The sequence below is a fragment of the Hemibagrus wyckioides genome, linkage group LG13 (assembly GCF_019097595.1).
Source record: "Hemibagrus wyckioides isolate EC202008001 linkage group LG13, SWU_Hwy_1.0, whole genome shotgun sequence".
Taxonomy (NCBI): domain Eukaryota; kingdom Metazoa; phylum Chordata; class Actinopteri; order Siluriformes; family Bagridae; genus Hemibagrus; species Hemibagrus wyckioides.
Genome location: NC_080722.1, coordinates 20,855,434 through 20,867,580, shown reverse-complemented (window position 1 = coordinate 20,867,580; position 12,147 = coordinate 20,855,434). Strand labels below are relative to the sequence as shown.

Below are 12,147 nucleotides of genomic sequence, written 5' to 3'. Positions count from 1 at the left end.
CATCCAGAACCGTCCCTGAGCAGCACACTACAGGTCCAGCAACATAACACTCCAGCTGTGAAGCTAACGCAACACTATCTGTGTGAATATGCCGTGAGTCTTTTTTTTTTTAACAGCATGCTTAATCTTTGTGCTACACATCTATAGTATACATAATTATTAATCTATTATATGTATAGAACGATTTATGTGTCTGTGAATCTGAGACTAAGGATGTAAAAAGAACGTTCATGAAAAAAATCCACATTTCTGATATATTTATACAGTTTATTTATAATCACAGTGTCTCAGTGACGTTCATTAAAAACAAAATATCTGAAATAAAATCAAGGTATGAACCAAAAAGAGAGGAGTCCAAGTCCACTTCATTCGATGATCACTTTATCAGTGTTCCCTTCAGCTGTTTCCCCGTCATCACCACGAGGGATGAAATCGACGTCTCTGTAGATGCAGAAGCACATTTACCCAGAAACTCCTGCTGCATTCTGTCTTTAGCTCGTCGTCGCTGAATCTAAGTGCATTGCTTTCCTTTGTGCTCCTCAGATCCACGCTCTCAAGAGGTCACCAAGGGCACGTCCTAATGCAGGAACAGTGGTGATTATTATATAAAATAGGTGTGTGTGTTTTCTGGGAAAGCCAGTTGTCTGTTACCGTGTACCATCCTTTTCCCTTCTTTATTTGCGAGTGTCCTCGGCGTCGTCGCTCTCTCGCTCTTGTCGCTCTCTCTCTCTCCTCATCTCCTTCAGCTCCTGGCGGTACTTCCGCTCGATGAAGCGCTTCTGATGGGCCATCTGAGGGAAGTTATCTGGAACAAAGCACATGGCAAATGTGTGGAGCCGAAGTGTTCGTGCAAAACATAAACCCAAACGAGTGTTGTCCAGATCCACAAAAGACATACAGTGAAAAAAATACAACACGGTTATAAAATGAGAGACGACGTGCTAAAGGCTCCGAGATTAGTGCTGAAGATAAACCTGAAATCTTCTTAGGATTCAAGAAAGGGTGGTGTATTCGAGCAGAACAGCACTTTTTATTTCTCTCAATACAGACAGAAGAGTGAGAGAGAGTGAGACAGGATATTGAGAGATAAGTGTGAGACAGGAGTAGACGGGAATGAGAGATAAGCGAGAGACAGGAATGAGACAGGAGTAGACGGGAATGAGAGAAGTGTGAGACAGGAATGAGACAGAGGAGTAGATGGGAGTGAGACTGGAGTGAAAGGTAAGTGTGAGACAGGAATGAGTCAGGAGTAGATGGGAGTGAGACTGGAGCGAGAGATAAGTGTGAGACAGGAATGAGTCAGGAGTAGATGGGAGTAAGACTGGAGCGAGAGATAAGTGTGAGACAGGAGTAGACGGGAATGAGAGAAGCGAGAGACAGGAATGAGACAGGAGTAGACGGAAATGAGAGATAAGTGTGAGACAGGAATGAGACAGAGGAGTAGATGGGAGTGAGACTGGAGTGAAAGATAAGTGTGAGACAGGAATGAGTCAGGAGTAGATGGGAGTGAGACTGGAGCGAGAGATAAGTGTGAGACAGGAATGAGACAAAGGAGTAGACAGGAGTGAGAGATAAGAGTGAGACAAAGAAGTGATACAGGGGAGTGAGACTGGGGTGAGAGATAGGAGTGAGACAGGGAAGTGAGACCGTGAGACTGGAGTGAGACAAAGAAGTGATACAGGGGAGTGAGACTGGGGTGAGAGAGAGGAGTGAGACAGGGAAGTGAGACCGTGAGACTGGAGTGAGACAAAGAAGTGAGACAGGGGAGTGAGGGATAAGAGTCAGTTAGAACAATGAGAGAGAAGAGCGAAGGAACTGTGAGGCAGACGAGAGTGAACGGAGTGGTTAGAAAGGATGAGTGTGAGAGAGGAAGAGGGTGAAGGAAAACAGAAAAAGAGGATAGAGTAAAAGAGAGTGAGAGGAACACGACAGAATCGAGGTGAAGAAACAGAAAAGTTAGCAGAGAGGAGTGAGAGAGAGAACGGAAGAGAATGGAACGGAGAAAAGAGGGAAAAGAGAAGAGCGAGAGAATAGAGGGAAGAGTGAGACGGAGAAAGAATGGAAGAGAGAAGAGTGTGGCAGAGGCAGAGAGGAAAACGAGATTAAAGTCAGCTGACCTTTTTCAAGGAAGCAGCGCTAATTTATTCCCATGAAAAGGGGGGCAGGTGATCATTTAGTGGAAATGAGCAAATATCAATCAACCTGACAAGTGCAGTGAGAGCAAGAAAACAAGAGAGGAGCAACAGAATCAGAAGGTGAAAGACAGAGAGAGAGAGAGAGAGAGAGAGAGAGAGAGAGGTGATGACTCATCTGTTTCCTCAAGCTGTCATGCTGAAACCTGCAATTCTGCAGCGTCTTTTTATTTCTTCACACTCGCTCAGAGCAGATGCTGTTTAGCGGTAAGGCTGCAGGAGATGATGGAAGGAGGAGGGAAGAGGAGGAGGAGGAGATGAAGAAAGGGGTGGAGGAGCTAAAGAAAAAGGATAAGTGCAACAAAAGAGACAGTGGAGGAAAAAGAGAAGTTGAAGAAGGAGGAGAATGAGGAAAGGGATATGCAGAGGTACATGATGAAAAGAAAAGGAAGTAGATGATGAATGAAGTATGAGAAGAAGAAAGAGTAGCCCAGAAGAAGAGGTAAAGAGAAGCAGGAGAAAAAGGAGCAAAAGAAGAAGGAGGAGGAGGAGGAGGAAGAACTGAAAAAGTTGAAGGACAATGAGAAGAACGAAAAGCTGAAAGGGGATGAGAAGCCAAAGAACATGAAGCTGAAGAAAAAGGGGGAGGAGGAAAAGCTGAAAAAAGGAGAAGAGGAGCTAAAGAAAGAGAAGGAGGAAGAGCTGAAGCCGAAAGAAAAAGAGAAGCTGAAGAAAAAGAAGGAGGAGGAGGAGGAGCAGGAGGAAGAGGAGGAGCTTACATTTCTCCAGAGCGTCCATGGCGGCTCCCATCTCAGCCTGTTGTATACTGCATGGAAAAACACAGCGTTAAATCAACACGTTTTTTCTCCCTCACTTTTTCTTTGCAACACATGGCATCACTTCCTTCCCACCCATAGAGTAGTGTGGCCACACCCTCCCACACCTCATAACTCCGCCCTCAGCAGACAGAGGGACACCACTAACATCTGTTAAGTGTCGTACCTTGGCCCTTTTCCACAGCCGATTCTCTCTCCTTTGAAGTACACAGCGACCGTGTAGGTGCGAGCGTGAGACGGGCCGACTGTCTGCAGTGTCCTGCGGGGAGACAGAGAAAAAGACAAGATGAATAAATCGGAGAGAGAGAGAGAGAGAGAGAGAGAGAAAGAGAGAGACAGAGAGACAGAGAAGACAACGAAGGAAGTTGAAGTTGACAGAAGCTCAGAGGCAGTCAGTGACATTTCCTGTCCATGTTTGTAGAGGACAGTCAGGATGATGGAACTAACCGGGGACACAAATACTTGGACATCAATAAAGTTATAGTTTTACCTTAAGGGACCAAAAGTAAATCAGTCTCATCACAGACCTCACCAGACGCTGGGTTTCTCCCCTGGTGTTTAGTTCCTGCTTGTTCTTGGGGCGTCTGGTCTCCAGTTTTGCCTCCAGCAAGTGAAACTGGATTCAGGGCATAAGATTGATTTGGCCATTGCAGAACATTCCACTTAAAAAAAGTCTCGAGTTGCTTTCAAAGTATTGCTTCAGGTCATCTGCACTGTGAGTGTCACCCAACGAGGTATGAAGCCTTTGGGTGAATGCAAGTAAATAGGATTCTGGGGGAAACACTTCAGAGATTCTGAGACTCAAACCCTCTGTATTTTCTCTGGTGAAATCTCTCAATTGTTGACTTTGACTCAGACGTGCCTACATTCTTAATTTGGCCAAATGAAGAGTTTTTTTCTTCACTCAGAAGGAATTCTCTCATCCTCCACAGCCGGTCTCCATCGCCTTCTGAGCTTTTTTTGATGTTCCTGCGCTCGTTCTTTCTTTTGAAGAACGCACCAGCTGGTTGATCCGGCCGCCCCTACATGTTCCTTCCGTCTCTCTGACGCTCTTGTTTGGATTTTTCAGCCTGCGCCGGCAGTGAGAGTTCTTTGGACTTGATAATGAGAGTTAACAGCAACAGATTTCCAAATGGAAAATGTCACACAGGAAATTAACCCTAGATCGTCTATCGGCTTCCTTGTAAGTGAAATAATGAGGGGAATAACACACACCTGGCACAGCTGGAGCGGCTGAGTAGCCAACTGCCCAATTATTTAATAAAAAAAAAAAAAAAGTGCTGTAATTCCTACAGTGTTCACCCAATTAGGATGTAATTAGCATCAAATTACAGCTGAACGCCTGCAACTCACAGCAACATCAAAGCTTTAACACTAGCTATCATCCTGTGTGAGAAAGAGAGAGAAAGAGAGGAAAGAAACTTAAGAAGAGAAGTGAGTGGAGAGTGTAGGAAGCATGTGGATAAGGAGTGAGGTGTATGGGGTGAGGTGTAAGGAGTGAGGTGTATGGAGCGAGGTGTATGGAGCGAGGTGTATGGAGCGAGGTGTATGGAGCGAGGTGTATGGAGCGAGGTGTAAGGAGCGAGGTGTAAGGAGCGAGGTGTAAGGAGCGAGGTGTATGGAGCGAGGTGTATGGAGCGAGGTGTAAGGAGCGAGGTGTAAGGAGCGAGGTGTAAGGAGCGAGGTGTATGGAGCGAGGTGTAAGGAGCGAGGTGTAAGGAGCGAGGTGTATGGAGCGAGGTGTATGGAGCGAGGTGTAAGGAGCGAGGTGTATGGAGCGAGGTGTATGGAGCGAGGTGTAAGGAGCAAGGTGTAAGGAGTGAGTGTAGGGAGTGAGGTGTAAGGAGTGAGTGTAGGGAGTGAGGTGTAGGGAGTGAGGTGTAAGGAGTGAGTGTAGGGAGTGAGGTGTAAGGAGTGAGTGTAGGGAGTGAGGTGTAGGGAGTGAGGTGTAAGGAGTGAGGTGTATGGAGCGAGGTGTAAGGAGCGAGGTGTAAGGAGTGAGTGTAGGGAGTGAGGTGTAAGGAGTGAGTGTAGGGAGTGAGGTGTAGGGAGTGAGGTGTAAGGAGTGAGGTGTAAGGAGCGAGGTGTAAGGAGCGAGGTGTAAGGAGTGAGTGTAGGGAGTGAGGTGTAAGGAGCGAGGTGTAAGGAGTGAGGTGTATGGAACGAGGTGTAAGGAGCGAGGTGTAAGGAGTGAGTGTAGGGAGTGAGGTATAGGGAGTGAGTGTAGGAAATGAAGTACAAGTGAGCGAGGTGCAGGAAGCGAGGTGTAGGGAGTGAATGTAGGGAGTGAGGTGTAAAGAGCGAGTGTAGGGAGCGAGCTATAGGGATTGAGGTGTAAAGAGTGAGTGTAGGGAGCGAGCTATAGGGATTGAGGTGTAAAGAGCGAGTGTAGGGACTGAGGTGTAGGGAGTGAGGTGTAAAGAGCGAGGTGTAGGGACTGAGGTGTAAAGAGCGAGTGTAGGGACTGAGGTGTAGGGACTGAGGTGTAAAGAGCGAGTGTAGGGAGCGAGGTGTAGGGATTGAGGTGTAAAGAGCGAGTGTAGGGAGCGAGGTGTAGGGATTGAGGTGTAAAGAGCGAGTGTAGGGACTGAGGTGTAGGGACTGAGGTGTAAAGAGCGAGGTGTAGGGACTGAGGTGTAGGGAGTGAGGTGTAAAGAGCGAGTGTAGGGACTGAGGTGTAGGGACTGAGGTGTAAAGAGCGAGTGTAGGGAGCGAGGTGTAGGGATTGAGGTGTAAAGAGCGAGTGTAGGGAGCGAGGTGTAGGGACTGAGGTGTAGGGACTGAGGTGTAAAGAGCGAGTGTAGGGAGCGAGGTGTAGGGACTGAGGTGTAAAGAGCGAGTGTAGGGAGCGAGGTGTAGGGATTGAGGTGTAAAGAGCGAGTGTAGGGAGCGAGGTGTAGGGATTGAGGTGTAAAGAGCGAGTGTAGGGACTGAGGTGTAGGGACTGAGGTGTAAAGAGCGAGGTGTAGGGAGCGAGTGTAGGGAGTGAGGTGTAGGGACTGAGGTGTAGGGACTGAGGTGTAGGGACTGAGGTGTAAAGAGCGAGGTGTAGGGAGCGAGGTGTAGGGACTGAGGTGTAAAGAGCGAGGTGTAGGGAGCGAGGTGTAGGGACTGAGGTGTAGGGACTGAGGTGTAAAGAGCGAGGTGTAGGGAGCGAGGTGTAGGGACTGAGGTGTAAAGAGCGAGGTGTAGGGAGCGAGGTGTAGGGACTGAGGTGTAAAGAGCGAGGTGTAGGGAGCGAGGTGTAGGGACTGAGGTGTAAAGAGCGAGGTGTAGGGAGCGAGGTGTAGGGACTGAGGTGTAGGGACTGAGGTGTAAAGAGCGAGGTGTAGGGAGCGAGGTGTAGGGACTGAGGTGTAAAGAGCGATTGTAGGGAGCGAGGTGTAGGGACTGAGGTGTAAAGAGCGAGGTGTAGGGAGCGAGGTGTAGGGACTGAGGTGTAAAGAGCGATTGTAGGGAGCGAGGTGTAGGGACTGAGGTGTAGGGACTGAGGTGTAGGGACTGAGGTGTAAAGAGCGAGGTGTAGGGACTGAGGTGTAAAGAGCGAGGTGTAGGGAGCGAGGTGTAGGGACTGAGGTGTAAAGAGCGATTGTAGGGAGCGAGGTGTAGGGACTGAAGTGTAAAGAGCGAGGTGTAGGGAGCGAGGTGTAGGGACTGAGGTGTAAAGAGCGATTGTAGGGACTGAGGTGTAGGGACTGAGGTGTAGGGACTGAGGTGTAGGGACTGAGGTGTAAAGAGCGAGGTGTAGGGAGCGAGGTGTAGGGAGCGAGGTGTAGGGACTGAGGTGTAAAGAGCGATTGTAGGGAGCGAGGTGTAGAGAGTGTACTTGTAGAGCGGGATGTCAGGCTCCTTGCCCTCGGTGCGCAGGGTGAGGCAGCACTGCTGGAGCTGAGACTTCGGATCATTCCAGTCCTGATTCAGGATAAACTCCTGTAACACACACACACACACACACACACACACACACACAATTAACAGGTGTGTGTGTCTGATGCTTCTCACCTTTCTAGTTTGTTTTTTTCTTTTTGCTCTGCAGCTCCTTTTCCCCCCCTGCTTCTTCTCCATCTTCTTTTCTGCTCTGTTTGTTCTTTGCTTTCGCTAATCTCTCTCTCCTGTCTTCCACACTGCATATTCTTCTCTCGAATTTTCTTTCCTTGTTTTTTTTTTTTTTTTTAAATCTTTCTTCCCCTCGTATCCCTCCATCTCCCCCCCGTCATCTCTCCCTTTTTTCTTTTTTTGACGTTTTATTTCTTTTCTGCCTCATTGAATCTGAAATGATCTGCAGCTCTCGCCATCTCCAGCTTCTTCTCTCATCACTTTACACCTTTTCACCCCTCTAATCTCTCCATCATTCCACAGTCTCTCTCTCTCTCCCTGTTACATCTCTCCTCTTCGTTTCTCTGCTTTATTTCTCCTTCACCATGTATTTATCTATCTTTCTTATCTATCTGTTCTTTTCTTCTTATTTCCTCATCTACAGCTTCATCTCTCCATCTTTATCTTGGTTCTGTCTCTTTTATTCTTCCTCCAGTTGATTTTTTTCTTTTTTTCATACATTTTATAGTTTTTATTTAATAATTGCTTTATTTGAAATTTGTTCCTTATTCATTTTCCTTCTCCTTCTCTTTTTTCTCCTCTTATCACTCCATTCTGAACCAACCCCCCCCCAAGCCACACACACACCTTTTACCTTTTTTTCCTTTCCATCCATCTCCAATCCTTTCATCAATCAAATCTATCTATCATTCCAACCTTATTAATCTCTCCATCTGTCCTACTTCTCCAATCCCTCCATCTCTTCAAACCATCCATACTTCCATACCCACCATCTTTCTAATACCTGCATTTCATGAACCTCTCCAACTCTATGATTCCACCATCTCCCTCACTTCAACCCTTCTCCCTCTCTGCAATCCCACTTCTGTAATCCCTCCATCTCTCCCTCACTTTAACCCCTCCGTCTCTCCAAACTCACCATCACTTCAATCTTTTCATCTCTCCAGTCCTTCCATTTCTCGCTCACTACAACCCCTCCATCTCTCCAACCACACCAGCTCTTCAATCCCTCCATCTCCCCAATCATTTGATCTTTCCCTACCTCCATCTCTCCAAACCCACCCTCACTTCAGCCTGTCTGTCACACCCACCATTACTCACTCTCTGCATCTCTCCCTTACTACAACTGCAACCCCTCCATCTCTCCAACCCTACCACCATCTTTTCAATCCTTCCATCTCTCCTTCACTTCAACCCAATCGCACTCTTCAATCCCTACATTTCTAAAATGTCTCTCTTTCCCAAATCCCATCATTACTACAACCTCCCTCAGTCCCAGTTCTCCAAACCCCACTGTTTTTTCATGAGTTTTATTTATTATTCATCTTTCTTTCTTAGCTCAGTCTGAAATAACTTTGGGAAGGTCACACCATCCCCACTTCTCTTTTCTGTCTTTCTTCTCCCTATACGCTCCTAATACTTGTTGCAACCTTCACAAGCTCTGCCCTTTGTCCTTCATTCCTACTTTCTTTCCAGCCCCTAGTGTGTTCTCATTGTTCGAGAGGAAGTTGTCAAGTTTTCACGATGGATGGACATCACTGACCTTCTTTTTTCCCCCCCATCTCTTCCCCATTAGAGAAGGAGGAGAAAAAAGGATAAAGTCTTCCTTTTTTTTTTCCTGAAGGAGAAGTGGACACATCTTTTTCTCCCTGTCGCTTTTTCTCATAAATGGAAATCGGGGTCATGGCGATGTCGCTCTGAACTTCCGTCCTTCTCTCTCCAGAGACGTTCGACAGACAAGCAATTAGCATGGACTAGCAAGAAAGTGTGTGTGTGTGTGTGTGTGTGAGAGAGAGAGAGAGAGAGAGCGTGTGTATGAATGTAAATCCAGGCCAAGCTAAAAAAAGGGAAAGGAAAGGAACCTGTTCTAACTGTTCTCTAGATCACAGACGTGTCTTCTCCACCCACCTCTCAATAGGAAAGTAGCACAGTTAGTGCACTATTTTGACTAGTGATGCACCATTCCTGGCCAAGACTCACAAGCAAAGAGGTGCTATATTTTTCGCATGAATTATTAATTTATATTACATAATATTTGTGCTGCTGGATGAAATTTAATTCACAAAACTATAAGCTAATGAGAAACAGCATCACCAATAAAGAATTATTTCTTTATTACATCAAATGCTAATCAAATCGTAACCACAAATTACAGGTACCTGTACAAGCAGGAATCTTCTTCTAGACTAAAAAGCCCAATTGTGAGTAACACTATGAAACCTTCAGCATGGTTAAACCTTCTGCAGAGATCATGTTTGACCAATTAGTGTTGATCAGTAGGTCAAGCTCCACCTTAATCATTCAAGAAACAAAGAAACGTACAGACTCTGGATCAGGAGCTTAAAAGGTTCCTGTAATGATAGGTTCCTGAAGAAGGTTCCAATATCTTATATTGGAGAAACATAGAAGTAATATTTGTATTAATACTCAATAATGACATGGACATGAACGTACCTTTAATCTTGGGAAGAAGCAGACGTTCATGAAAGTGTGAACATATTCGAGGTCTTTGTCTATGTAAAGTGCTGCAATGAAAGCTGAAAAAAAGAGGAAAAGGTCCTAATTACATTATGACTCTTTAGCGTTTTATCATTGCTGAAATAAAGATGGTGAGTAGAAGATCAATAAACCATTTAAGGATATCGTTTTCTTATAGTCTGGGACTGGTTAGAATTACTTTCTAGCTCTCAAGTGGCTCCTCAGAAAAGTATTCTCCCTAACATCCAGACATTCACTAGTTTGAATCCCAATGTTGCCACAACTATCGGAAGTCCATTAGAGCAAAACTGTCCATGCTCCCTGGGTGGGAGGAGTATACTCTCTCCTCCAGTGCTACATTGCCCTGTGATGCAGCAGGAGAAGGGAAAGTTTGTGCCTTAATCCTCCTCTGGTTCGTAGCAGACGTTTGATGGAGAGAGCTGGCCAGAGGGTGAAAAATATAAGTTGACCAAATTGGGGGAAAATGAGGGAAGTCTTGGTCCATCATTCCGAGTCTCCATCTGAGTCGTCTGAAATCTTCTTACTCTTGCTCAGAGCTTGTTCTGGGTCATGCTCCTTACCATTTTGGTCTGAGTCATGCTCCTTACCATTTTGGTCTGGGTCATGCTCCTTAGAGCTTTGTCTGGGTATCATTACTCAGGGCTCTTCTTTAGGTCTGGTTACTAAGAACACTGCTCAAACTACGCAGATCTTGGTCTTGTTCTCACTGCTCACACTTGGTCTGGGTCTCCTTACTTAGAGCTTGGTCTGGGTCACACTCTGTAAAGCTTGGTCTGGGTCATGGACCTTTACATCTTGCTCTGGTTCATGCTCTTTAGACCTTGGTCTGGGTCATGCTCCTTACATTTTGATCTAGGTCACTTTCCTTAGAGCTTCATCTGGGTCATGCTCCTTAGCATCTTGGTCCGAGTCATGCTCCTTAGAGCTTTATCTGGGTCTCATTACTCAGGGCTCTTCTCTAGGTCTGGTTACTAAGAACACTACTCAAACTATGCAGATCTTGGTCTTGTTCTCACTGCTCATACCTTGGTCTGGGACTCCTTACTTAGAGCTTGGTCTGGGTCACACTCCTTACAGGCTTGATCTGGGTCATGGACCTTTACATCTTGCTCTGGTTCATGCTCTTTAGATATTGGTCTGGGTCATGCTCCTAAGAGCTTGGTCTGGGTCACACTCTGTAGAGCTTGATCTGGGTCATGCACCTTTACATCTTGCTCTGGTTCATGCTCTTTAGATATTGGTCTGAGTCATGCTCTTTTGATCTAGGTCAGGGTCACCCCTCCGTAGATCTTGGTCTGGGCCACCCCTCCGTAGATCTTGGTCTGGGCCATGTTCCTTAGAGCTTCATCTGGGTCTCATTACTCAGAGCTCTTCTCTAGGTCTGGTTACTAAGAATTCTACTCAAACTACTCAGGATCTTGGTATTGTTCTCACTGCTCAGAGCTTGGTTTGGGTCTTGCTAGTCAGAGCTTAATTTGATTCTGGTTACTAAGAACACTACCTCCCACTGCCCAGGGTCTTGCTGCTCAGAGCTCAATCTGTGTCTCATTACTTAGGTTTTAATTTGGATTTTGTTACTCAAAGTTCTTGTCTAGGTCCAGTTACTCAAAACTGGCCTGTATATCGTTGCTCAGAGAACAGGTCTGGGTCTATTTACTAACACCGGAGTAAAAAGATTGGACCTGGTGACTCTTTCATCTGGGTCTCACTACTCAGTGCAGAGGTTTTGTTCTCACTGCTATTTGGTCTGTATCTCATTAATCAGAGCTGCCATTACACTGTGGGGCTGGGGTCTCATTACTCTTTGGTCTGGGTTTCACTACTCACAGTTGTAGTCTGAATCTCATTGCTCTGGGTCTCGTTACTCAGTCCTCTATCCAGTTTTTATCAGTATGTGTGTTGGATTCTGGGTGGTCTACAGGACTACTGTCTTTCTGTGTAATATAAAGGTGATTATCACTTCTGAAAATTAACTGACTGAGAATAATTCATCCTGTACACAGCCTTACGTTTATAAAGAAGAGAATAAGTTTTGTTTGTGAAACCAAAGATGAAGTTTTCTCATCCTGTTATTAGTCTTGCTCTGGGTCTAGGTCACTCTTCATTTTTCCACGCTCATGGTCACTTTGCCTCGGTTCCCTTCTATGAATCGTTCTTGAATGCTGTTCCATTCCTCTTTATTTTTCTCCTTCTCTTTGCTTTCATCTCTCTCTCTCTCTCTCTCTCTCATATACACACCTTCCTACTGATAAAGTGTATTTTGTCACTTCGGTCAGGTCCATATGCTTCTGTCTCTTTGTGTGTCTCTCTCTCTCTCTTCAATTTTTTTCTCCGAAATCTCTTTACTTGCTGAAATATTCAGGTCGTGTTTGAGTGTGTGAGAGGAGAGACTTCGTCATCATTCATCGCTCTGTCGCTCCAGGCCACACACACACACACAGACACACAGACTGTTGGGACACACACTACAGACACACTATAGGCACACCACACAAACCATAGACACACACTCACACACACACAGCCTCTTCTGGATCTGACGGATTTCTCGGGTGTTCCCAGTTGACTGAAATGTAGTGTGTATGTGTGTGTGCGCACTCAAAGAACTGTTTAAGAGATGAAAG

General features: G+C 45.9%; 1 protein-coding gene across 3 annotated transcripts in view; it reads right to left on the bottom strand.

Annotated features, from left to right (window-relative positions):
* Window positions 1-338: 338 nt before the first annotated feature.
* The window catches only part of drosha (drosha ribonuclease III), a 54,713-nt gene continuing 42,904 nt past the window's right edge, over window positions 339-12,147 (bottom strand). The window contains exons 27-32 of one of the 3 annotated variants that reach the window (XM_058405441.1): window positions 9,479-9,561; window positions 6,795-6,898; window positions 3,135-3,227; window positions 2,912-2,958; window positions 652-805; window positions 339-577 (exon numbers count right to left, since the gene is read on the bottom strand). In XM_058405441.1, coding sequence (XP_058261424.1) covers window positions 675-805; window positions 2,912-2,958; window positions 3,135-3,227; window positions 6,795-6,898; window positions 9,479-9,561 — 458 coding nt within the window. In that variant the 3' untranslated portion in view covers window positions 339-577; window positions 652-674. Of the gene's footprint in view, window positions 806-2,911; window positions 2,959-3,134; window positions 3,228-6,794; window positions 6,899-9,478; window positions 9,562-12,147 lie in introns of all 3 variants that reach the window. The other 2 variants (XM_058405442.1, XM_058405439.1) reach the window with 2 other exon arrangements.